Below are 24330 nucleotides of genomic sequence, written 5' to 3' on the forward strand. Positions count from 1 at the left end.
AAGGCGATAACAATGAGCTGTTCCTAGTTCTGACTCCTTTCCTCTACTCCTATCAAGACTCAAGTGAGTGTCTGTACCACCCCACCTCCTCCTCCACAACAATCCCTGCTACTTACAGAACTTCTTCAATTTTGGCAATTATCTGCTCTGCACATGCTCTCTCCTTCTCCAGCACGCTCCGGTCACGGACTCGTTCTGCGTCCAGCTTAGTCAGTTCGCCCTCTGCCAAGGTCAGGCCCATGCTACGTTTCTGTCTGAAATAGGACAGGAAATAACCTCATGAAAGAAAGCACCTGGAGGTAAGCAGAAGCAGCAGCTAATCTCCCGGCATTCAGCAGGCTCAAGACATGTCCCTGGGGTTCTATGTGCCGACCGGCTACCAAAACACTTCATGGCCTTAGAAGTCCTAGTAATAAAACCAGAGACTCATCCCACTTCACAGGGTGACAAAGTTCACAAGCCATACAGATATAGCAATACAAACACACCTATTGCCGCACTTACATGAGATAGCCATGGTTTTACAAGTGCATCATCCTGCATACACAAAGGAGATGGGAAAATTTTGGCTGCGGGGGGGGGTGGGGTGGGGGTGTAACTGAAAGTCCGACCCGAACCCATATACTACAAAAAGCATTTTAAAAGACCAGAGTGGTCTATCCAAGGAATCATGGATCATCAGAGCTGATCACAGAGAGCAGGATGAATAAGCACATTCCCAAATTCCAAAATATACCCAGGATAACTTTCCAATATGGAAGATTTCCCACAAAAGAACACGTGCATATAAAACAGGCTGTGAATGGCTTTTGGAAGATATATAACCAGAAGAATGGCAAAGTCCTGGAACAGCCTCCCAATAGGTCTTTTGGCCCCTCCATTTCAAACTACTTTCAAGATGGAGCTTAATAAAGTTTATGACAAGAATTGCGGGTGATATGGTCACCTGCATTAGCAAGGAATTGGACTTGCTGATCCAGGAAGCTCTTTGCAGTCCTTTGTTTCTGTCCAAGCCAAAAAAGATGAACTACCATGTTCTAAAAGTTTGGACTTCCCTCCATATTAAACAAGGTGTTAACTCAGAGTTGACACACAAAGCTGAATGCTGAGTAATAGCTATGGGAAAGAGTGTAGATACCTGAAGTCTTCCAAATTCCTCTGGATCTCTGGAAGGACTCTATCTTGCATAGTTAGGATGTAATGGCGGTGCAGCTCTTCTGGAATGAGTTCTGGCCTTCTCTTTTCTGCAGGTCAGAGAGTGAAAGAAGCATTTCACTTTGGAACGGAGAGTCACTGGCCATTAAAGTAAAAGAAATTTGCAGATATATTCACTCCACTCAGCGTAACCTATAATCTCCTGCTGTCTAACAAACCAAAGTTCATTAAGCATCAGCAGCTTCAGCTATGTCCAATGCTACACTACATAAATACAGAACTGAGGGACCCAAACCTCTGCCAGCTGGTGCACATACAAGAACACAGTATGTTCCCCCCCCACACCCATACAACCAGCTTCTTGTCTCCCAAATCTGACACGTAATGGATTTATACACCTCACAGACACGTACACGGGCATGTACACATACCCCCCCACCATGAAGCCCTTTTGAGAGATTTGCTACAATTGTCTCCAACACCAGGATCTGTGCCAGTGGACACCCACTGTAAAATGATCTTACCTAGATCTAAAGAAACTTCGTCTGGAACTGGGACTTTCAGGTTCTGTAACCAAAGCAGGCGTTAGAACGTAAGGCCATACACAACGGACTTTCCCAGCACCACGCACATACCCGAGACCTTTAAAGTGCAGGCTGATGAAATCACTTGCAGGAATCCTGAAAGCCATTTCTTCCCTTTGTCACATGTAGTAGCATTACTGTCACTTGGTGGTATTTTGGAAGTGTTTCACTCGGTACCATGCTGGCCCCTGCTGCAGCGGGGGAGTGGGTCTTGGAGGACCCCACTGCAAGCTCCTCACACCATTACAGACAGGCCCAATTCCCAGATCATTAGCAAGAGCTGCACTAGTTGTAAGCAACAGGACTGAACTCAGATGCGATTGCCTGAGTGTCCTGGACATTCCAAGCTCGCTGTGCTACCCTCCACCTCATCTCGAACTCAACCGCCCTTCTCATGCGGATTTGGGACAGCCGATGGCTCTCAGATCAGGTGCAGCTTAGGTTCAGAGCTAAGATTTTAAACAACGAACAAGAGCAGAACACAAGATGTTCCTGTGCCCTTACACAGACTCAGGGGAGGGATGGTTAAAAAAAAAAAGGCCAGCAGGGGAAACAAACTTGCTTTGAATTGCTTATAAGCTTGCTCTGATTTTTCTGATTTCTGGGCAGCACTGGCTCAGCAGCAGAATCAGCTCAGCCAATGCAATCATTTTGAATCAAAATCCCATTCTATATCAGTCAAAGTAATTCTCAGCCTGACCAACCAGAAATGGTCAGGGGGGTTGGACTCGATGATCTGTTGAGGTCCCTTCTGACCCTAAGATCTATGAAACAGCCCTAGAAAGCCACCCATTGCAAGCAAGGGCCCTGAGCATTAGGTGAAGCACTAATCAACCTGCACTAATGAGGTCCTCCTGAAAAAGAGTGTATCAGCTCTAAACCCCAGCCACAAACAGCAACTCCATTTTACCTTTCCATAGTGCCCCAGCTTCACTGAAAAGCAGACACCTCTAGTGTTCAGCAATAAGCAACCAGAGTACGAACAACTGCACAAAACATGCAAAGTCAAGTCCCAGGGGAATCTGACCAGAGACAACACACCAGATGCCTACCAATATAAAAAGGGTCAGGGGGCTTTTAGTACAGCACAGGCAGGGCCTCTGTATTTAAAACAGAAAGAATAAACCTACCCAAGGAACCTGAAGGGTCAAGTCCACTCTGCCTGGATGTGAAATTTTGGCTTGAGTGTCTGCCTGTCTAAGCCCCTTATTTAAATCAGTCCAGCATATGAAGGCAAGGAAGGTAAAATCTGCTGCACAGGGGAAAGAAAAGGCACATCTTATTCGGAACCTACCGCAGCTCGGTCCAGGAACAACTGGTTAAACTCAAGAAAGACACGACGAGTCTCTTTGGAGTTGGTCTGTTTGTACAAGTCCGCATAAAGATAGCAGAGCTGGGAAGAAAAATAAAGACAGTGAGAACTCTTCAAGTGCAACCTCTGAATTTCTTTCCTGGTGTTTATAAGGGGTATGCCACTCAAAGCTCCTGTTTCTGAGAGGAAGCTCACAATATGGCCACGATGAAGAGACAAGCAAGACTTTTAGCATCCACTTCATCCAACATTTAACTTCATTTGTTCAAATTTCCTGGCATGCAAGTGCACTGAACTCTCACACGCACAGAGCTGCAATTCTCATCACCAAACCAACATTATCAGTGTCACTGTCTGTGTTAAGTTGTGTAAGAAATGACCATGACCCAAAAACTCAGTGCTACAAATTTGGGCCACTTGGTCTTACCAAGGCTGCAGGGTCAAACTGGGACACCACGTGATGCAGGAACACAGCTAGGTGAGCCGGGCGAGACTTCAACAGCTCCATGTTTTGGAAACAGCTGCACTGCCCATTAATCTGGAAAGATACAAACAGCTCGTGTCAAGTTGTGGACAAAGGCCTGAAAGAAACCCAGAAGGTTTCTCATTCGCTCACTAAGCCAAGGAGTGGAGTAAGAGCAACTCCAGCATCCACAGCCTGTCACTGTTAGCAGGAGGAACTCAGGACCCCCTCCCTGTTCTTTTCAGTACAGTTCTGTGTGTTAAATGCTTTATAATGAAATATAATCCAAGGCAAATGACTACTAAAACCATTAGAATAAATACATTAAAAGCTAGGCTGTAATACTGCTGCAGCTATAATAGAAGCCAACTAATGAGAGGAAATTAAATAAGGCAGATTAATTTCTAGTCAGGTTACAATGACATGCAAGAAGAAAGGGTAATGGAAAGAATGATGCGTTTTAGCACAGACCCTGGAAGTGCCACCTACTGTTACACAAGGTCAGAGCGAATTGTTTCCCCCTATTTTTAAAGTACTACATTTTTCAGATAAGAACTGCGTGCTAAAAACCTACCACCAAACATTTGTGATGCAATGAAAGAAGGAGGGATTAGGTGCAGCGGCCCCTGACACCAGAGGTGGGTTTCTAATAGAAAGTGTTGGTCCCAAACCTGCTCGTGTTCAGTGTCAAAGTCGTCATCCTCTGCTCCGATGATCTGAGGTGCCATGCGGGAGGAGGGGCTCCCAACACTGGACTGTGAATCCTGCAGTAGGTTGGAAAGGAAACATATGCAGGATGCAGTTACACACTTGAGAAAGGCTTCTTTTCTCCAGCACCAGTTTCGAGAATGAAAAGGCCTTAATATCCTTGACAGTCACCCTTGACTGACCAAAGTCTATTGTCTTTAGTACCCATTTTCCCCCCTCCGTGGTGAGATATCAGGGCACTGTTGTAACTTCCCCTCTTAGCTACCAATTACTCTGAAACATCATAACTGAAAGGTCTCACATGAAACTCTGTGGCCTTCTGCTCTCTAAACATGTCACCCTAGGAGGTATTTCTAAGCATGGGAAGCAGGGGGCATGTGCCTAGTAGCTTCTCTCTGCAAACAGAAACATTTGGTTTAAGAGAATGAGGCCATGAGAGCGGATGGGAGAAGGGAAACCCTTCCGACTTGTCCCCAGTGAAACATTGCTGGCTCAGGCAGCACTGCCAAAAGGTTCCTCAGGTCACATCCCAGATGGTCCCAGACCTAACAGTGACTCAGTGCTGCAGGATGAAAAGGTCCTCCTCTGTTCAGGGTAGGGGGACAGGGAATAAGACTTATGTGACAGCTCTAGCCGTTGGAGACCCAGGTGTTTTACTGCAGATTAGGTATTTCTGATCCCTTAATGGGCTCACTTTCAAGCTCCATAAACATTTATTAACTAATTAACACGTCCTGTGCAACTCTTAATTGCATTTTATTTTTCTAAAGCCAAGTCAATTTATATCCAATTTAGAAAACAGGGAAAACAGCAAGATTTTAATGGGCCCATTAGAGTAGAAGCCACTGGTATGTTTTGTGTGTTGAACTCACAGTATCCTGAATTTCGCTCTTCTCTGGGCTCTCATCCAGGTAAACTCGCTCCTTCAGGCCACTCCGAGGACTCTGGGAAAGAGAGAGAGGCAAATCTGATGAGTGTTAGGCCTGGGAAAAAAGGAAATGGTACAACAACGTCCTTGCACTACGATGGACAGAACTGCACATTGGTCCCAGGCAGGCTACTAAAAACCTGGCAGAAACAGGCAAGAAAAGCTAAACTCTAAAATCACATGTGCACAGTCTCAGAAGAGAGATTGAGGATGTGGTCCAAGGACCTGCAGGCGAGGGAACTGTATGAAGAAAACTCAACATTAGTGAAATTATTTCATTACCAACGCTGCCATCTGGTAAACTCTACTCTGTCCAGGGCCCTTAGACTAATGCTGCATTATTACCTAGTGACAGCAAGTCTGGACTTTTTCCACCCCCTCCCGCTGCACATGTTGTGACATGTTGATAATTTGGGAGTGACACCTGGTCCCTCTGCCTCTAATTTTTGAAGCTCCGCTCACAGGCTCTAAATAAAATCAAAAGGAACCGGTGGCAGACCCATCCCACACCCCCATTACGAAAATCTTAATTTCCCTGCACTAACCAGATAATGGATTTGTGAAAGATTAGATGCTGAGACAATACAGTGAGGGGACCATATTAGCATACAGATAGCTGATGGGTTTATAAGGAAAAGGCTCTTGCTAACTGCTAGCTAATGGCTGAAGTGTATCTGGGAGGAGGGAGGCTTTCCCTCACCCTTATGGAAACCTGCCCTATGACTCCATCTAAGTCATTCTGACCACAAACGGAGAATTAACATGTTCTTGAAGATGCTGTATTTTCGCCTCTCAATTCTAACAAATGCTGGCATTCCTCTGGCTTTGCCTGGTAACAGGGAGCATGTCAGAAAAACCCAGCCCCATACAACATGGTATTCCTTTCCCAGTAGGTCAAGTCTCCTCAGAGCAGCATCTTCGCATCTCCATCAAATCGCTGCACATGCAACGTAAGCGAGGGAGAGACAACACATCCGGGGTACACAGGGGATAGTGCTGTCAATCTGAACAGCTACGATGGGAAAAACAAACCTAGGAGGGCAAACATGAAGCCACAGAGGTCTCCAACACTTACATCAGCAATGTCACTGTTTGGCCGGGAGCCATCGCCACTCGACTCAATTTTGCTCAGCCCTTCCCCACTCTCCGTCTCAACTTCGCTGATCTGCAAAGACTCAGCCACTAATCGGGAGGACAAAACTCCATCCTAAGAAAGGGGAAGCACATTGAGAGACATGTCCAAGCAGCAAACTAGAGTAAGAACTGAATATTAAAAGAGGAAGCAATTTATGATAAGCAGGTTCAACAGCAGACCTGCCTGCACGATCTATAAAATATGCTTCCCAGCTTAAAAAAAAAAATGCTGCAGCATTTTTTTAAGAAAAAGGCTCATGAAGCAAGAGCCCAGTCCTCATAACTAGTCTGAAATGGAAGTCACTGGCGTACAGACAATGGGGGAAAAAAATCTGTGTTGGTAAACAGCTTTCAATTCAAGTTAAACTTATTCTGAATTGCAAGGACGTTTCTACAGATTTAACTGAAACCAACAGAGGGAAATAAAAAATGTAAAGATCAAATTATTAATACACAATCACAGCTGTTTCATACTCCCTCTTCGGGGCTCAAACATGGGGAAACATACCATGCGTGATTGTGGATTAAAAGTTTGGCACATGCAGCACCTGTAAGACCACCAATTTTTCACCAACCTGTAAACCCCATTTCAAAACAGATTCATTCATAATGTAACAGGCCTTCCGAGAGCAACTATACCTACGGGTTGCAGTCTGCTTGTGCAAACAATCAAGGATGTGTGCGCAACCCAAGATGCTTCTTCCTCAAGCAGCCTGAATACTCCCCTTACCTGAGGAGAGCCTGTGGCTTTGGACAGTTGCTCCTGCAGCTGAGGGATGTGTTTCTTGGCTTCCTGAATCTCCTTGAGCAGTCGTGGGGTAGGTGTTCGGCTGTAATCTTCCTGTAAGGACTGAAAAGTTGTATGGGCATTCAGTGAGCTCTTCCCCAGCTAGGCCTACAGCTGCAGTCAGTGACTAATCTTCATTTCACTTTCATGTCTCTGAAACACTAATTTCTATGCAGTTTGCTCACAGCATAAATGCCATTAGCTAGACTTAGTGGTATGCCTACCGTTGTGGAAGCTGGATGTCGCACCACCTATGTTTTATATAGCCCTCCTGCCTCTGCTCTGCCAACTAACTACAAGGAAAAAAAATTCCCAATAAGAATCTCTTAAAGCAAGTGCTTAACCAAAGCTAAACCTGGGGTCTAATTCTAAGGGGTGCCTAGCAGGAGTGAGGGAGGCTCACATCACTTTGGATTAAAGCAAAGATGAAGCAAGCTATACGTTAAGAAACCCCTCTCTTTCTTGTAAGGATGGAAGAAGTCTTGAACTATGGAGACCATCAGCACAAACTGCTTGGCAGATCTCTGTTCAGACACTGGGGGATAGCCCCTTTTTGGTGGTCAGGTTACAGAATGCATAGGGATTGATAGAGATGGGACCAATGAAGGATCCAACACCTGGGACCCATTTTCAAGCCCCTTCCCCCCACCATCACCCACTGATCGATACTGCAGTACCTGCAGCTGCTCTTGTTCCTTTTGCAACATCTTTCTCAAAATCTCCACTTTCTGGTTGTGAACAATATTGTTCTCCTCCTGGGGAAAAAGGGAAGAGACAGGGAGAGAATCGAGTTAAGGCACCTGGAAGAAAAAATACAGACATGCTCACTTACCCTCTATACTACCCGAGGTCTTGACAAAACTTTCCAGAATGCTTAACGCTTCCGTTAACATTATCCTACACGATCTATCTCCACCCACTTTTACGGCTGAGCTTAACTATCATGACTTTCGTTTTAGATGAGTGACCAGAAGCACTTACTCATTTCCTCTTTGTTGCTATATGCCTGTGCTTCTTGCTGTTTGCATGCTAATAGAAATGATGGCCTGGTGGATGCAGGCAGAAGCAGAAATTATGCCCTTACATCAAGCACTTCTACTAATGCGGCTCCACAGGGCTCCCTTGACAATGTAGCCCTACTGCCTCCACGTGAGTCCAAAGGAACACCATGCTCAGCTGTATGAGGCTTCTTCCATGTGGACAAGCAAGGGCTTACTTGCAACAGTCCGTTTTGTTTGTTGCTTGATCCAGAATTGAAAGAGAGACCTCCCCTGAGATGAAACATTAATGCATTTTTTTTTACTGCTCAAGCATGGCTGCAGACTGCCCTCAGACTCTTACCCCCATTAATACCGGGCTGGTAATCCTTTCTGCGTTTCCAGACGTGCCAGGCGAATGGGGAGAGGTCATGATGGGTGACATATGCCCGAATGCTGCCGGATCCACTTCGGAATCAGCTAACGGAATCTGGGGCGACCCTGGTGGGCGCCCCTGCACAGTGAGAGCTACATAGGAACCCGCTGTGGGAGGAGGACAAGAGCAATTCATGTTTCAGACACATTTACAATCCACTCCTTGTGGCGCTTGCTGTCCCCCCAGGCACGAGGAGCAGGCCAGCCTCTGTCAGGATGGCAACTACGGACACTGATGGCAGCAAGGTAGAGTTGCACCCTGGAGACTAACTCACTCCTCTCACACCAGAGTCTGCATGCAGCTGATCTGTGGAGGACACGTGGTGCAGGCAGAATGGTTCTCCCCCAACCCCAAGGAGTCTTCGTCACAGCCCTGCACCCAATGCGCATTTAACTGTGGGAAAGCAAACACCAGGAGCAGGTTCCAGAGAGCCCAGTCAAGGGGCTGCTGCCAGCAAAGCCAAGCTGACGTTGTCAGAGCAGCAGCAGGAATATACCTGGGAAGGAAAGGCTTCCCATCCCCTTCCGTAACCACCCAACCCTGTCCCCCCATCTACAGTGATAAGCATACCCCACCACTCCCCCCTCAGGTGCTCAATGACCTTGCTACGCCTCTGCTGTAGATCCCCAAAGATTGCTCTGCTTTAGTTAGAGCCTGGGTAATTATTAAGGGACAAAATCAGAGGAGCTGCATGAGATTGGATGGGGGAGTAATTTCAGACGGGGGGGGGGGGTACCATTTTGCTGTTTCTCTTCCACTGTTAACTCAGCTGCAGTATGACAAAACCTTCCCCATCTTTCACAGAAACTCCAAATTACCTCAAGTTTCATCCTGCTAGCCCTGCTGTGAAAGAACTACAGCAATATTCAACAGGTAGCATGATGGACAACAGCCCAGCCAGACTCTAGCATCTGCTACTCGAGGACTTCCTGCTAGACCGCTTAAACACTCCTTCCCCTTAATAGCTTCAAGGAGTGCACTGCAAATAAGCAATAGCCTGTGTTTACTTACACTTGATCAGCTTGACCACCTCCAAATGATTTGAGTGTGTTACAAGAGTCCCATTCACCTGGTGGGGATGGGGAACAAAAAAACGAAAAAAAAAAAAAAAGTGAGAACCTTTCTGTGTCTGGCCCTGGGAGAAACTGCTTCAGAAAGCCTTGTACCACATGTCCAACTGCAACACAGAGATGAGCCACTACACAGGATTTAATCTCCCTTTCTCCAGGCCCTCACAGTACTAGTGGGATACATCTCCTTTGAGATGCTGCACCGCAGAAGGTGTCTGATAAATCTTCCTTCTCCCTGTAAACACATTAGGAGAGCATCGCATTTGCTTGCAGGAAGAAAACAGAAGATTTCTCCCTGTGCAGGGAGGAAAGGCCCAGCATTTAAAAGCCAGATGTGGTGAAGAAAATAGTATGAATGTATCCTAGCCAGGTTCAGTTCCCTCATTTGTTCACCTGGATTGCAATCCCAGATGCAACGAAACCGTGGGTGTTTTGCCACTAACTGCAACGAAGCCAAGATTTCACCCTAAGAATTCATGCACTGGCTCGTCAAGGTTAGTTCACAGTCAACTGCCTCAATTTTACTTGTTCAGGACTAAAAAGGAGCATGGATTTAGGGATACGCAGGTGTAAAGTAAAACACTCCGATCCCCTGGCTATCAATTGCTCCCGCTCCCATATCTTGTACTCATTTGTTCCGTGTGTGAAACTGGAGTCCTTTTACATGCACAAGTTTGCAGAGGAGGCTCCAAAATGAAAAGGCTCTCCATTTTAAAGCCAACATCCCTAGCAGCTTCTCATACTTCTTGCCTATACTATAAATATAGGCCAAGGAGAGGATGCCTCAGTCACATTAGGCAAGTGTCAACATATTAATGGGAGCCACAGAACAGAGCGTCTTTGCAAAGAGAGCAGATCTGTTTCCAATGTCACGGGCATCCGTACCTTGATAATTCGATCACCTGTCTGAACTCCAGCCCGCATGGCTGCTCCATCTAAGGCAAAAAAAAAAAGGCCATGATTTACTACACCATTTCCGCTTCCAGTAATTTCCTAAGTATCCAGGGAACTGTAGGCAACCCCATACAAAACCCTGTGCCCCAACCCAGCTTCCCTTCCCTCCAGAACCCAGGTAAGCAGAGTACAATCTCAGGACTCTCTAGACTTCAGGAGTTATGACTTCATCCTAAAGACAACACATCGTGACCACAATCCCACCATTTACAAAAAGAGAGCTCTTTGACTTTCTCCCTGGTACAGGATGTGAAACAACTTGGTTCAGTTCAGACCCTGTAGAGAGGCCCCTGCCACAGCTATATCTACCTTGCCCTTGAGGAAAACTTCCAAAGTCCTCCTCCCACTTCCTTTTGCTTGGATGGAAACCTTCTGGCTGACACATTTCAGCAGACTGTCTTACCTTCTTTGACTGACTGCACGAAGACTGGATTGTCTCCACTGACTGTCAGCCCAAATCCATTTTCATCCCGCTGAATAACAACACACCGCTGAACAAGACCTGCAGAAGAAAGGTCGGGGACAAGGCAGGAGAGACAGAGAAGGAAGGCAAAAAAAAATACAGAGACACAAACTAGGCATCAATCCAAAACAGTGTCCTACCAGATCATCACAGAGCACCGAATGAAACTTCTATGAAAAGACAGGAGGGGAAAAAATATCAGAGATGTGAAGAAAGCATCAGTCCAGAAACAGACACAAATGTCAAGGAGGGTCAAGCTTATTGCTTTGGTTATATTGAGCAGAGATGTACAACAGAGATTCAGACAGCTCAGGCACATCAGACAACGTTCGAGATAAAAGCTGGTCTTGAAGGAAAGCAGCCATGAACATGAACCACTGAAGACATCTGCCCTCTCCCCACAAAATAATCTGATTTCCCAGTACTGGACAGCCCCCTTTCCACTCCTGACTGTGCCAAGCAAGATTACCCTCACAACAATTTAAACAATTTAAAATCACCACAGCCAGCACAAGCTCAGAACCGAACCGCCACGCTTCCCCGGAAACCAACCAGCCTCACGGCCCTTTTTCGGCTCAGGTGGGAGGACATTTCACAAAGCCAGGGCTGCAGGAGTAAAGCACAAGCCATGACTGTTTTGTTCTTCAAGCCCAGCCAAACCCCAGGAAGTCCCAAATTCTCCTGTTCATCCTTTGACAGACTGTGACACCAAGGGCAAGATGCCTTATGTCATCAAGCTAGAGAAATGGAAGCACTACAGCCGAGCTAAAAATACAGCTGCCGAGACAAATTAATTTATTTTGTACAGTGCTTTGAAGTAGCAAAGTGCTCCTAACCAATCCCCTGAGCTATCCCCCATCATTAGTCAACATATTAACGAACAGCAACCAGCAGCTTAGTGCATCAGACGGCACGTTCTCTGGGGAAGGGAGGCTATTTCCATGAGGTCTGTATACCATGGGACTTTGGACACTTAGTGCAATACAAACAAGAAACAAACTGCGATCAAGGGCCATGCTTTCCAATCATCCATCCATGTGTCATCTTACAAAGCAACAGGCAAAATTCTTCCCCGGGGATGCAAGGTGGAAATGGAGCTTCTTCATTGCAACCTTCAGTGACTTAATTTGTAGCTATTTCTGGTGAAGGCAGTGGCAAGGCAGGAGCCCACAGGTCCATGAAGAAGCTGCTCGAATAAGACCATACCTGTCTGGAATATGATTTTAAAGGTGAGAGGCTGTGGGACATGGAAGAAATTCTGGGCCTGACCCCAGGCATACCTCACTTCTGGACCAGCGCAGCTCTGCAGAAGTGAATGAGAGCTGAGCACATCACCCCTGGGGTCTCCGAGGACACTGCACGCTTCACTCCAGCCCTTTGGGCACAACATCGTCTCACAGCAGATCCCCTCTCCTTCCCGAACTTAAAGCACTCATTTTCCTCAGCCATGTGCTTGGAGCGGATGGACCGGACCAAAACAGAGGGTGGCCATGGCCAAAGGCAGCATCCTCCCCTTCACAGCCTCATTTACCGCAAGGAAAACGCATGCCTCCCTCTCTCGCCTCCTGCCTTTCTACATGACCAAGTTTCTCTAAGCCTCGCTTCAGAAGAACGATGCCCCAGGGCGGGGTGTGGGAAACCGAACACATGCTATTTCATTAAAAAAAGGCTCATTTTAAATGCTGCTGCCAGATGTACAGGTTTTCAGTAAGGCCTCAGCTAATCTTTCTACTAATAAGAACCTTCCTGGTTTAAAGGCACAGAGCAGGCCTGACTGCATTAACCCTTTATTCTCCACATTGTTTAATTTCTCTTCCAGATTCAGCAGTGCAGGAGACTGATGCATCCGTGACTTTTCTCCTCCGCTGAACCTGGCAGCGCGGGAGGGCGAGCTAATACGTGCCAGTAAACAGAGTGCAGATAATGCTATTTACACTCCGCGCTGCTCAAAAAGGTGCCGCATGCAGCTAGATTCCTTACATCTCACCATGCAAGCTGGCTTCTGCTTTCCCTTTAAATTTTACAGAACAAACCAATCTGACAAGGGGCAGAGGAGTCCAACAAGTACCAAAGGGGTCAGAAACTGTTTGCCACTAACTCTTCCAGCACCGCGTAAGCTAATCAAGCACATGCTTCTTGGAGAGCTCCCCATCAGGCTGGCTGTGAATGATCTTAACTGAACTGAGGGCATCACCAGGGATCTGGGTTTTCTATTTCCCACGGAAAAAAAATTTGGATTTTCACGTTTAACCTAGAAAAAACCGTGGATTTTTCATTTTAACAGAGAAACGCACAGACTTTCCACTTTTGCAGAGAGCTCTCGGCAGGCTGGCACAGCTGGAGCCCGCAAGGGGGTGGGGGGAGCAGGACGAGGTCAGGTCAGGCAGGGGTGCCGTGTGTACGCGGTCACACATGCACATGGCCACCAGGCAGCCTGGGGAGCAGCTCCCACAGGTAAGTCTGGCAGGGGGAAGAGGGGGGATTGAGGCCCCCATAGGGAGGGCGTTGGGCAGGGCTGGGAATGGGGCTGCTGCCCAGCCTGGGTGGTGTGTGGGGAATGGGACCCGGGGCCATGGGCAACCATAGGGCCTGGCTGGGGAGCAGGATGAGGCCATGGATGGCTCATCTGGCGGGGGGCAGAGGGGGAGGGCTGGCTCCCCGCTGCTGCATGCACTCTGGGGAGAGTGGGGAGATGGGCCAGGGAGGCACATGCCCCTCAGATTTGTGCACACGACAGGCTACCTGCTGTGGGCTTCGGCTCCTCACCTGGCTGCACTCCCCCACGGGGTCTTCGCGGCCCAGCAGGTAGGACCCAGCACAGCAGGGCAGAATGGGGCAGGGCCCTTCTGCTGCAAGCCCTGCACTGCCCTGGCAAGGTGCCGCCTACCTATCCAGCAGTGGGGGGGGGGGTGCAGAGTTGTGCCCCTCACTGCTGCCGAGCAGGCAGAGGGTGCCTCACCATGGTGGTGCGAGCTCCCAGTAGCAGCACTGAGCTCCCCTGCCCAGCCCTGCTCTGCTCCGCCATGCCAGGTCCCACCCGCTAGGCCATGCAGACCCCAGGAGGTGGGGAGCAGCAGGGTGGAGGTGTGGCAGGAGCCACTGCCTCCCGCGAGCAGCAGCCACGGCTCAGGCACTGCCACGGGTAGCAGGACACTGCAAACCTGTGTCCCTGGCCCGATAGCCCTGGCAGCTGGGGGCCCCCCCAGCAGGGTTGGGGTGGTGGAGAGGCTGTGGGTGGTGAGTGAGGGGCCTGGACCTGCATCCTGATGAGCTAAGGGGGCAGGGGGAAGCTCTGATTTTCCATGATAAAAAACCCCAAATCATATACCAAAATATATAGGTATTTAGAATTTATTATAGTGATTGAGGCACAGGTAGGCTTCCAAACTGCTGTAAAATTGCAAATATTATCAACAAAACAGTGTGTTCAATTGATTCCCTAGATTCAGCTACCTGATAGCAATACCATGTTTGCTGAGAATAAGAGACCCAATTACCATGATATTTCTTCATGGATTTACTGGACCCTTTCTTTGAAGAACCCGCCACAAACCATCTACCCAACACAGTAATTTTTGCCTGCAACAGGGAGTGGGGAACAGCAGCAAGGAAAGAATTTCAAAACACAGACCCCCACTGCCATTCTTTAAATAAGTTACATTACACACAATCAAGCTAGAAAAGAACACACTTCAGTTCTCTCCTTGAACTTACGTTTCTGTTTTCATATCACTGAGATCAGGCCAGGAGTAATCCCTCATTTCACCCCCAGCTTTGAACAGCTGGAGAACCATCAGTGAGCGGCCTCACAAAAAGCCAGGAGCCACTTGAGTGTGACAGGACATGATACCACCACATTTTCAGTGAGCTGTTCTAGCGTCATGACTTGCTGTCACCAACGCACACGCCACCAGCGTGGACATGTTGCAAAGATGCATTAGAAAATAGTTAGCAGGAGCCTTCAATCAGGTCTCTTGTCTCTAGAGATGTCATTCAAATCCTGCATGTTTCTATTTCCAAAAGGAGGAGTCCATACCCACAGTGATGCCTTGAGGCTCCCAGCTTTGGAAATCCCACCTTACAAACTCCATCTTTCCAGCTGAGTGCTTGGTCAGACAAGCAATAAAGAACATTTCTCCATGGGAGAATGCCTTACATCCCCTGACAAGGAATACTGTCCCCACAGCAGAGACCGACTTAATGATGCTTACTGTATTTCATTTTATATTATGGAGCCTAATGGGTGCTTTAAGGTTTGGGTTATTTTTTTTAAGCAACTAATTTAGAGAAGAAAAAAAAAGCCCTCATCTCCATTACATACAGAAAAAGACTATTGTGCTCTTGGCCTGAAGCCATACCATATCAGAGAGATTGTTATGTATTTTAGTTAAGCAGGTTTGGGCTTGGTCAGTACTAGGAAGGGAGAATTCCAAGGAAATCTTAGACACCAATTATTCAACAGTCACCCTTTATCCCCCTCCGAGTCATTGCTGACCCAGTACTCAAGCACGGTTGTAGGGAACACTGCCTTTTGTAGGACAGGAAAAATAATCAAGGTCCTAACCTCTCGTGTTCATCGATTCCACGGTACTTGTAAGGGTGGTGACCCCAGTCAGTTTGGACAATTGTATTCTGAGTCTCTCTATAGTTCCTGTTGAAGAGCTTTTTTGCACCTCCCTTCCTACATGTTATTAGGCCTGTGAGAGACTGTCGGAGCATCACAACTAAGTCAGAAAGTCACACAGAGAAAGTCCTTTGGTGTCTTTAACTTATTTCTTTAGCCCCTTCTAAAGCTGTTGCAATGATTTGGTGATGAAGCATGCACATTCAAAGCTGTTCGCAGGGAAGTGTGCATTTTGCTAGAAGGCTGCTCCTCCATCAGGGACACAGAAATAAAATCTCTCTCAAGTCAGTTCTGTCCAAATTGAAATATTTCATTTTTCCACGCTGCCCTGAACATTTAGCATTCATTCAGCCAAACATTCAACTTCATTTGCTGTCAGGTCATTACAAGTCCCCAGAAGACCGCCTTGGAGGCAGCCTGACGCATTGGAGGAAAAGCGCAAACCACAGCTCACCTAACGCAACACACCTTTCCCTCTGGGGAGCTGCAAGGGGCCTCATGTGCATCTCATGACTCAATATTAAGGGAGAAGTGGTCCAAGCAGGGAGGCTGGCCCATATGGAAGAATGGGACAAGATGGTTCCTGGCCTACACCTTCCCATGGAGACCTATGCCTCAATGGGCAATGCAGTTCACCAGCCAACCGACATGAGAGCAAGCATTTTGGGGTCAGTTCCAGTTTGAGAACATCAAAGCAATTCATTCCAAGGGGGTTTCTAGATTTTTTTTTTTTTTTTTTTAAATTTTTTACTCAAATTATTCAGAATTTGGTTCAGCAAAAGCTCAGTTATTTCCAATTGTTCCACGTTCAGGTAAGAATAAATGTTGAAATGTCAGAATTTCCCCCAGGATAGAAATTCAGTATTTTGGCCACTTCTTGCCAACATATTTAGGCTCTCCATGGCAAATAACCTGACGACCAGCACTCCTCACATCTTTCCATTAGATGGAAAATGAAATGACTCCTCAAATGCAAAGGGATAAATAACTATTTGAAGTCAGTAAACAGCATTGAAGGCCGCTCTCAAAGTTAATTTTGGGGTCCTTGCTATACAGACATGGAATAAAAGATTATTAGATAGAAACAACACTTTCCAGGGAAGCAACACATGCCCCATCAGTGTGGCCAAGTGCCATTTGCACTCTAAGCCATAAGGACAATGATGAGTCAATCCACAGAGACCTTTCAAAGCTCAATGGCTAGAAAGACGGTGGCTATGGCAGGAAGCAACAATGCAGAGAAGGGGTATGCAAGAAGAGAGAACAAAGGAGCTAGGGCACTAGGGAAGTATCAACAGGGAAAGGATCTGAATTTTAAAAATGAAACCAAAAGCCACTTTAATCCCATCTATGAGAACAAGAGAATTAATTCTCAGAATTTACTGCACCTCATGACCTAACATTAAATGTAAAAGGAAATGCACTTTGAAGACAGCGTTACAAAAAAAGACCTTGAAAGATCCCCAAGCTATCTGCCATAAAACGAGTGCAACCGGCACAGTAATGACTCATACCGAGATCCCGGCTGCTAAATTTTAGTCCGAAACCCATTTAAAGGGATGAAGCTGCCTTCCATAGAAAACAGGCATCCAACACATGCAACAAAAGGTTCAACTGCATCATAATACTATGGTACTGAACAGTGTTGTGTCACAATCCTCAAACTACACCGGCAATCGTTTATGATAATCTTCACTAAACACGGACCTATAAGAGAAGGGCGGTTGCTTTTCTGAAAGATGTCAAACTCGTTTCATGCTAGAGAGCCTGCAATTAACTTCAAGACATTACAGTGGGGTTGCCTGCCAAGCTCTATAGTCAACCACTAATAGCATCACTCAAGGGCTTTTGGCTTATTGCTCCTCCGAAGTGGGATTTCAAGAGCTCTGAAGAACAAACACACATCTGAAAGCCACACCTCATTTTTCTCTTGCCATTCAAGACATTTCTGTTACTCATCTCCTGATGGCAAGCCAAAAATCGAGTTAAAAACTAGTCACCAGCAAGAAAAAAAGTGTAAGTTCACTATTTCTACTTGTAGGTTCTTAAATAGTTTGGTCCCATCCAAAGCAAACAGCAGCCTTCTCCACGCATACCACAAGGCTAGGAAAAAGCTAGGGGGAGAGCGAGAACACAGGATGAGGTCTAACCCAGCAAAGGCTATCAGAAAGGAAGGAGGAGTGGAAACTGGGCGCTGTGCTCCTGCACACAGAGCATCTGCAGGAAACTTTGGGGGAAGTAGAGACTTATGGTAGGAAGTCATGTTTCTTTATACATCCATGAAAAGCCAGGACAATGTACTGTTAGGGACTAGTATAAACACAGATACATTCCACGAGGAATATCAAACATTTCCTGTAGTCGACATGGCGTAGTCTGTCTGCTCTTCCAGTCTGCAACAGCAAAGCAGACTTAGGCACAAAGGACTGGAGGCCCAAGGCTGGGATTTGGCCAGCACAGCTGCCAGGTCACCAACGAGCCAGGACTTGCAGTTGAGAAGCAGTGGCTAACTACGGACTGGCAAAAGACTCACCATTAGACTGTCAGCAGCAACAATATAAAATGCTGATGCAAGATCTTCAGGCAAGGAACTTCCTGGTTCCTTCCTTCTGGATGCAGCAGACAGGCCCAGAGCTGCACCTGGACAAGGCCCTCCCAAAGCTCCTCGGGAGACAGCCTGACAATTTAGGGAATGCGTCCACAGCAAATTATAACTTCTGCTTTTTTGAAATAGGATTATTTCAATCTTCACTGCAGAGTGGAAAACCCACTTCTGTAGCAGGGACAGAAAATTGCAGGGGACTCACCTACTCTACTAAGGCTCTGCCCATATAGCGATACTGGAGTTTTTCCTGCAGAAATCGTACCTCGATGGGAGGTGTTGCTGGCATAGCTACGCCAGATAGAGTTGCTTTTAAAAATGTTTTTAAACATGCTTACCTAACATAGCCCTGGCAGCAAACCTCAATATAGATCTAGCCTGAAGCCAAAATGGGGGCATAAACACTGGTTAGTTCTAACCAAGTTTCTCCTCTCCCCACTGGGCTGCAGAAGGGACAAAAGTCCCAGTGGAAGAAATGAAAAAGCAGGTGTCATTGATGGAAAAAGTGGCAAGGGAGCTGGGCCTTTGGCTACAGCAAACAAACACAGCTGGTGAAGTGGGGACAGAAAGGGGCTCCTGGAGGTGGGGACAGAAAAGGGCTTCCCTCACAAAGACTTCCAGGAGAAATGAGGCTACAGAGAGGGAGGGGAGGGGATTGCATTTAGGCTTTTCTGCTGTGTTTTGTTTTGCCCGTATCTAAAAGTCTCCTGAACTGTCTAATAGTAAAGCAGATTAAGGACTAGGGGTGTTTAAGAAGTGTGCCTTCCTTTATCTGCCACACAACCCCAAAAAGCTGAGCTATAAAACGGCGCCTACATCACTGGGGCTTCACGGAGAATGCCCAAAAGAACCGAGACTGCTTGAAAAGGCAAAGCCCAAGGCCTGGGGCCTAGAGAAACTGAACTGCAGAGTCCCAAGACCAAGGAAGAGTTTTATACAGGGAGTCCCTCCTGTGCCACGTGCTCAGATCCGGAGACAATTATCTGGACCTTGCATAGACCCTGCTGGGTTGGAAGCACGTGGGTCCAAACAGTCTTGAGACTGTCCCACAGGCAAGACGCTGCCAGATCTATAACTGAACGATCACGTACCTAACCAGCAGGACTCTCATCAACCTTGTGGGTCGGAGGCAGATGCCAATGAGAACAGAGCCTGGCTCCTGGCTGCAGAGCTCTTTAAAGTTCAATTAAGAAACACCAAGCTGGGCGCAGAATAAAGGGGGTCAACAGGCAAAGGAGGAGAGGGTGAGCAAACACGGGCTATATCTGATACAAGATGTTTTCTACCATGGCTCAGCCTGAAGGTGCATGTAGGCTTTTCTTAGCTGTTATGGGCCAAGCTCCACTGGCCTAAGAGGACTCACAAAACAGGAAGGTGAAGCCTGATGCGAGTTCCAGGGAAGCTATTACTTTTACAAAACACAAAGTGCCTGGTTTCATTAAAATTATATATACATCCCAAAACACAGCTCAACACAAAGTGCAGGAGCCTATCATAACACAGGGGTTCAAATGGAAACATTTCTCCAGGTTAGGGACCTTAAACAGGACTGATACGAGAAATTCTGTCCGTGATGCCGAGAGCAAATGCTGAGACAAACCTCTTGCAGTGAAAGCAAGACGCAGCAAGAAACCCTAGAAAATCCAACGGGAGTTAAACATGTCGGTGTGCTTCCCTGAGGATCTGGTGGCAGAAATTCTCCAAAAACAGCAGTCACAACACTTTCCCAACTGGGAACAGAAGACAGGAGAACATGGCAGACAGCCTAGGCTTGCCACACATAGGTTAGTATCCAGCAGCTACAAGCTTATACATTTAAGCCACATTAAAACCCAAGCACCCATCGCCCTGCTGCAAAGCACACCATGCAGAACAGGTGAAGGGCAAAGGCCTCGGTGCACAGACAGGAAGCATGGAGCAGACTGAAGAGGACAAGGCTGCAGTGGCTGCTTTAGCTTACCATACGTCTCGGATCTACTCTCCTCCGAGCTAGACTTTGTCTTCTTGGAGGAGCTATCTGCATGGGAGCAGGAGAGAAGGAGAAAGAGAGATATAGAAAACATGGAGACCAAACATGACGGAAAAAAAAAAAAAACTTCATTAAAGAAAAAAACAAAACCCAGAACGATTTATGTGATCGGGTTAAATCGTGCAAGACACAAATAGGGCATGAACACCACGCAAGTGGGAGCACTTGGAGTAAGGTGTGAACACAGGTAACACTAGTCAGGAAGGGCCCGTCACAGAGTACTAAATGCAACAGGTTCTCTCCTACGAGCTACACAAACTGCTCAGAATAACAGTGTTGTGAGTGAGCACACTCCAAGACACCTATTGCCACAATAAACAGACTTTGCATAAGTAAGACTGCACAATGCTCTGAATTCACCTTCCCCAAAGGCAGGTGTTATGGAGGCTGCAACAGAGTCCATCTACCAGACTAGACACCAACCAACGCTGGAGAAGGCCGGCAGCCCTCAACCAAAAGGAAGGCATTTCCAGGATCCTGAGAACTCTCCCCCCTTCCCAGAAGAGTTTGCTTTCAAACGCTGTTTCTTGAACCTGCAGTTCCAGATGCTGCAACCTTCTCCCAACTCAACCTAAATCAAAGTATGTAATCTCCCCCACCCCTAAAAGCAAAGAAGACGGAGATAAACGTTACATGTAGCCTCTCCCTCCCTCTCCCAGTGTATTTTTTTTAATGCACTTTAAAAGTCCCTTTTAAAAATAATCTGTTCTTTGCACAAGGGAGGAACCATGCAGCTACTGGTAGAAGTGTTGCAACAGTATGATTTGCAACGTCAGCTTGAACTGCTCTGTACAAGAACACGTCCTACAAGGTCTACAACCCTCAGATTCAATTCTCCTCTGTCCTACTGTCCCCAAAGGAATTAGAGGGCTCAACAGTGGAATTCACAAGCATGAGAAGCACACGCACTGCTTGGGCCAGGAGGCTCCCAGGACAGCCTGGCAGACAGGTCTGTGAACACATGTAACAGTCACTGGGTTAGTTGCTTAGGAGGACGAGGAGGAAGACTCTGCATGCAGCCTAAAACAAGAGACAGCAAGAGACTCTGGAGCTGACAAAGATAGTCCAAGGCTTCATGGAAGGTACAGAAAGTAAAAAAGGAAAAAAAGGGAAAAATGTACATGTCCAGAAATACTATATTTTTTTTAAAGTTAAGTGCTTGAAAGGGTAGACTCATCCCAGAGATTGCAGGGAGGGGTCAAATGCAATGAAGTTTGAACTAAGTCACTGCCCAAGACCCATAGGACTTTACATATCCACTTCTGCCCCACTGAGCTAGGAAAGACCAACTCTAACCTACAACAGTCAGCATGCCAGAGGTGATCTCTTTTATTAGATCAACCAGACCTACAATATTCACTAATGGAAAACCTGGGACACATCTTGTTTCTGAACTCTATTTCTGACACCACTGGTTTAGATCTATTTTTTGCCCAGCTGAAAACCCATTAAGCGTAATCAAGTTGTTCACATTCACTGAGACGTCCCAGCGTGTCAGAAAGCTTGTGCAAGTACTGAATAGCACCTGAATGCTGTCCTCCTTGAAGTGTCAGAACCCAGCTACCCGCCTCTACCCTACTATCCTTCAAATACTAGAGCTGAATTATGTTTTGAGGACTTTACCTGTAGGATCAAAGTCGTGTGCACTGATGCAGCGTTCAACCTTCTGCTTCTTGTCAGCTGGAGACTCTCTGCTCAGAATGCTGCCATGCCTGTGTCCAACAAAAGCAATCAATTTGGGATTGCATCAGGGTAAGGGAATCAGTTAGATCTGAAACTTTGTTACAAAAAGTGGGTGACTGTATCAGAGAAGCTAACATCCCACCCACCTTTGCAAACACTCAAAGCAATTAAGCTCTTTCCTATGATCCAAGCTGTTGCCAAATTTCACTTTACAAATGAATTCAAGTTACAAAGGGGTAAAGGAAAACACACCCTTCTCTCTGAAAACATCAACAGCTCCCTAAAAAACCCCTCTAAAGAACTTCTTTTTAAAATAAAAACACAAACATTGGAGCAAATATTTAAGAGGCAAAAGCCTGTATAACAAGTACCAACCTACAGTCACTTCCTATGACCATCTCAAATCCTGAATGACACCAGCCGCTGCGCTTTGCTGACATGCAAAGCAGTAACACTATACCATCCACGCTGGGTATGTCAACAATTATATTTTGAGCTAACTGTCCTGATCTAGGCATTTCACGGCCCTCACTCAGCAATAGACACCGATTCCTAATCTATTTTTGTTTTAAGTAGTTTACGGCATTAAAAAGTTAGCGACTTGCAGTATAGGTGAGCAGGAAAATTCCAGGTTCTTACCTTGTAGGTTTTTTGAGGGGAAACCTGAAAAAGAAAAGAAAACGTTTAGTGAAACACATTTTACTTCCGATGCTTTTATTCCAAGCAAGAATAAGACTATGTTGCCCTTCCGAAGCACTTTTCACAGAGATCCCCAAATCCTCTGTATTTCCACTTCAACAAAACAAATTCTCGTGAGCTGATCATCAGCCTCATTTTACAGTTTGGTAAACCGGGCTAAAGGTCTGCAGGACTTATCCCAGGTCTCCCAGTATCCCAGCAGCAAAACCAGAAGTAGCAGTCTTGAATCAGGATCACAACTCCAGTGGTCTCAGCACTAGAGCACCGGCTCGCAACCTTTTTGGATTCAAGGCACCCCTCCATAAAACTTTTGCAAACTGAATGGCACCCAATTTCAAAAAATGAATTTATTACAGTGCTTACTGCCTTACACAGGGGCTGGACAGTAAGAGTGGGGGATCGTCCAGGCAGGGACAAGCCTAAGCGTGGCTCATCTCCTTATACCTCGTGGCACCCCTGGAAGAAGCCGGGGGCACCCCAGAGTGCCCCAGCATGCCTGGGCAAGAATCACTGCATTCGAGCACATGACCTCCCAGACCACCCCCTCTCAAAGTGGGGAACAAGTGTTCAATACCACGTAAAGCCAAGGGATGGGAATCAAAGAGACAGAGGTTCTGCTCCTTAAACATCTGGGTCTAAAGCTTCAGCATCTGCAAAACGGGGCTCACGTTTCCTCATACCTTTAAAGTCTTAGCAGGCAAAATGCATTACCATTTGCCAAGTGCTTCTAAAACCCTGGCTGGAAAGCAATACAAAAGTGATATGTTGGGAGGAACAGAAAACTTCAGACACATTTTTGTCCCAGTTTTTTTTTCCCCCCCCCCACACAGCTGTTACTTGGGCCACCTCAGATTATTAGGACTGAAAGATTAGAGGGAAAACATTTTCCTCTCTATTTTCCCAGTTTGTTTACTACTGGCAGCTTCTCCTGTTTATCTGGGTTTTTACACAGCAGCAACCAAAAGGAGGAAAAAAAGACTTAATTAAAAACAGGAAAGTATAAAGTAAAACACCACAAACACTGGCAGGGCCTAGCACTACTTTTAACTCTTTCTTAATCCAATTTTTTGAACTGGATAGACTCAAAAAAAAAAAAAAAGGCTGGTGTATAGTCTCACATGACAAATTCAGTTTGGAAAGGCTTTTTTTTTTTTTTTAAGCACAGGATGGTCTGGAGACTCCCATTTCCAACCACATACATGCTACACACGGTCCAGGGCTTTCTGGCACAGCAGCATACCCAGGATGACTATTTACAAGGATCTCGGTTTCACCTGCTGTGTACTTTGCAAAAGTTTCAGATGCATAGGACAACAGGGCCCCAAGTTAAAACAAGTTGTAGGAAACTGTAGGAAAGGCATGTTTTTATGAACCAATTTCAATTTTTTTTTTTAAATCAAAGAAAACCCCCAAATCCCACTCTCTGGCCTGACCTAAAGCACTCTGCCATCATTCTGGTACAGGGAAAAACCTAAGTGAAACATTAGAAGCAAAAATGAAGCTGCCTCTTCCTGCTGGTTTTGTTTGGTGGGCTTCTTGTCTTGCATTTCTTTAGTGGCTGACAAACAAGAGGTAGTTAAGCTTTAATAAATACAAACTTATGCAACACTGTTCTGGTTTGCCTTTCCATATATGAGCTTGTTGACTTCAGGGTTTTCCTTCAGCTAATTAAGGTTCTTAAGCACATCCTTAATTTTAAGAGCGCAAATAGTTTCACGGGGG

At 46.4% G+C, this 24330-nt stretch overlaps 1 protein-coding gene across 2 annotated transcripts in view; it reads right to left on the reverse strand.

Annotated features, from left to right (window-relative positions):
- Nucleotides 1–22572, reverse strand: part of ARHGEF12 (Rho guanine nucleotide exchange factor 12) — a 47901-nt gene extending 25329 nt beyond the window's left edge. The window contains exons 1-17 of one of the 2 annotated variants that reach the window (XM_019547061.1): nt 22549–22572; nt 21850–21938; nt 20158–20214; nt 10912–11010; nt 10440–10489; nt 9496–9553; nt 8413–8591; nt 7749–7826; nt 7015–7134; nt 6226–6357; nt 5095–5166; nt 4186–4278; nt 3479–3589; nt 3034–3132; nt 1680–1722; nt 1139–1244; nt 117–254 (exon numbers count right to left, since the gene is read on the reverse strand). In XM_019547061.1, the coding sequence (XP_019402606.1) occupies nt 117–254; nt 1139–1244; nt 1680–1722; nt 3034–3132; nt 3479–3589; nt 4186–4278; nt 5095–5166; nt 6226–6357; nt 7015–7134; nt 7749–7826; nt 8413–8591; nt 9496–9553; nt 10440–10478 (1268 nt within the window). In that variant the 5' untranslated portion in view covers nt 10479–10489; nt 10912–11010; nt 20158–20214; nt 21850–21938; nt 22549–22572. The remainder of the gene's footprint in view (nt 1–116; nt 255–1138; nt 1245–1679; nt 1723–3033; nt 3133–3478; nt 3590–4185; nt 4279–5094; nt 5167–6225; nt 6358–7014; nt 7135–7748; nt 7827–8412; nt 8592–9495; nt 9554–10439; nt 10490–10911; nt 11011–20157; nt 20215–21849; nt 21939–22548) is intronic. The other variant, XM_019547062.1, reaches the window with a different exon arrangement.
- Nucleotides 22573–24330: the final 1758 nt, after the last annotated feature.

Source organism: Crocodylus porosus, unplaced genomic scaffold (assembly GCF_001723895.1).
Source record: "Crocodylus porosus isolate Cpor-Errol unplaced genomic scaffold, CroPor_comp1, whole genome shotgun sequence".
NCBI lineage: Eukaryota > Metazoa > Chordata > Crocodylia > Crocodylidae > Crocodylus > Crocodylus porosus.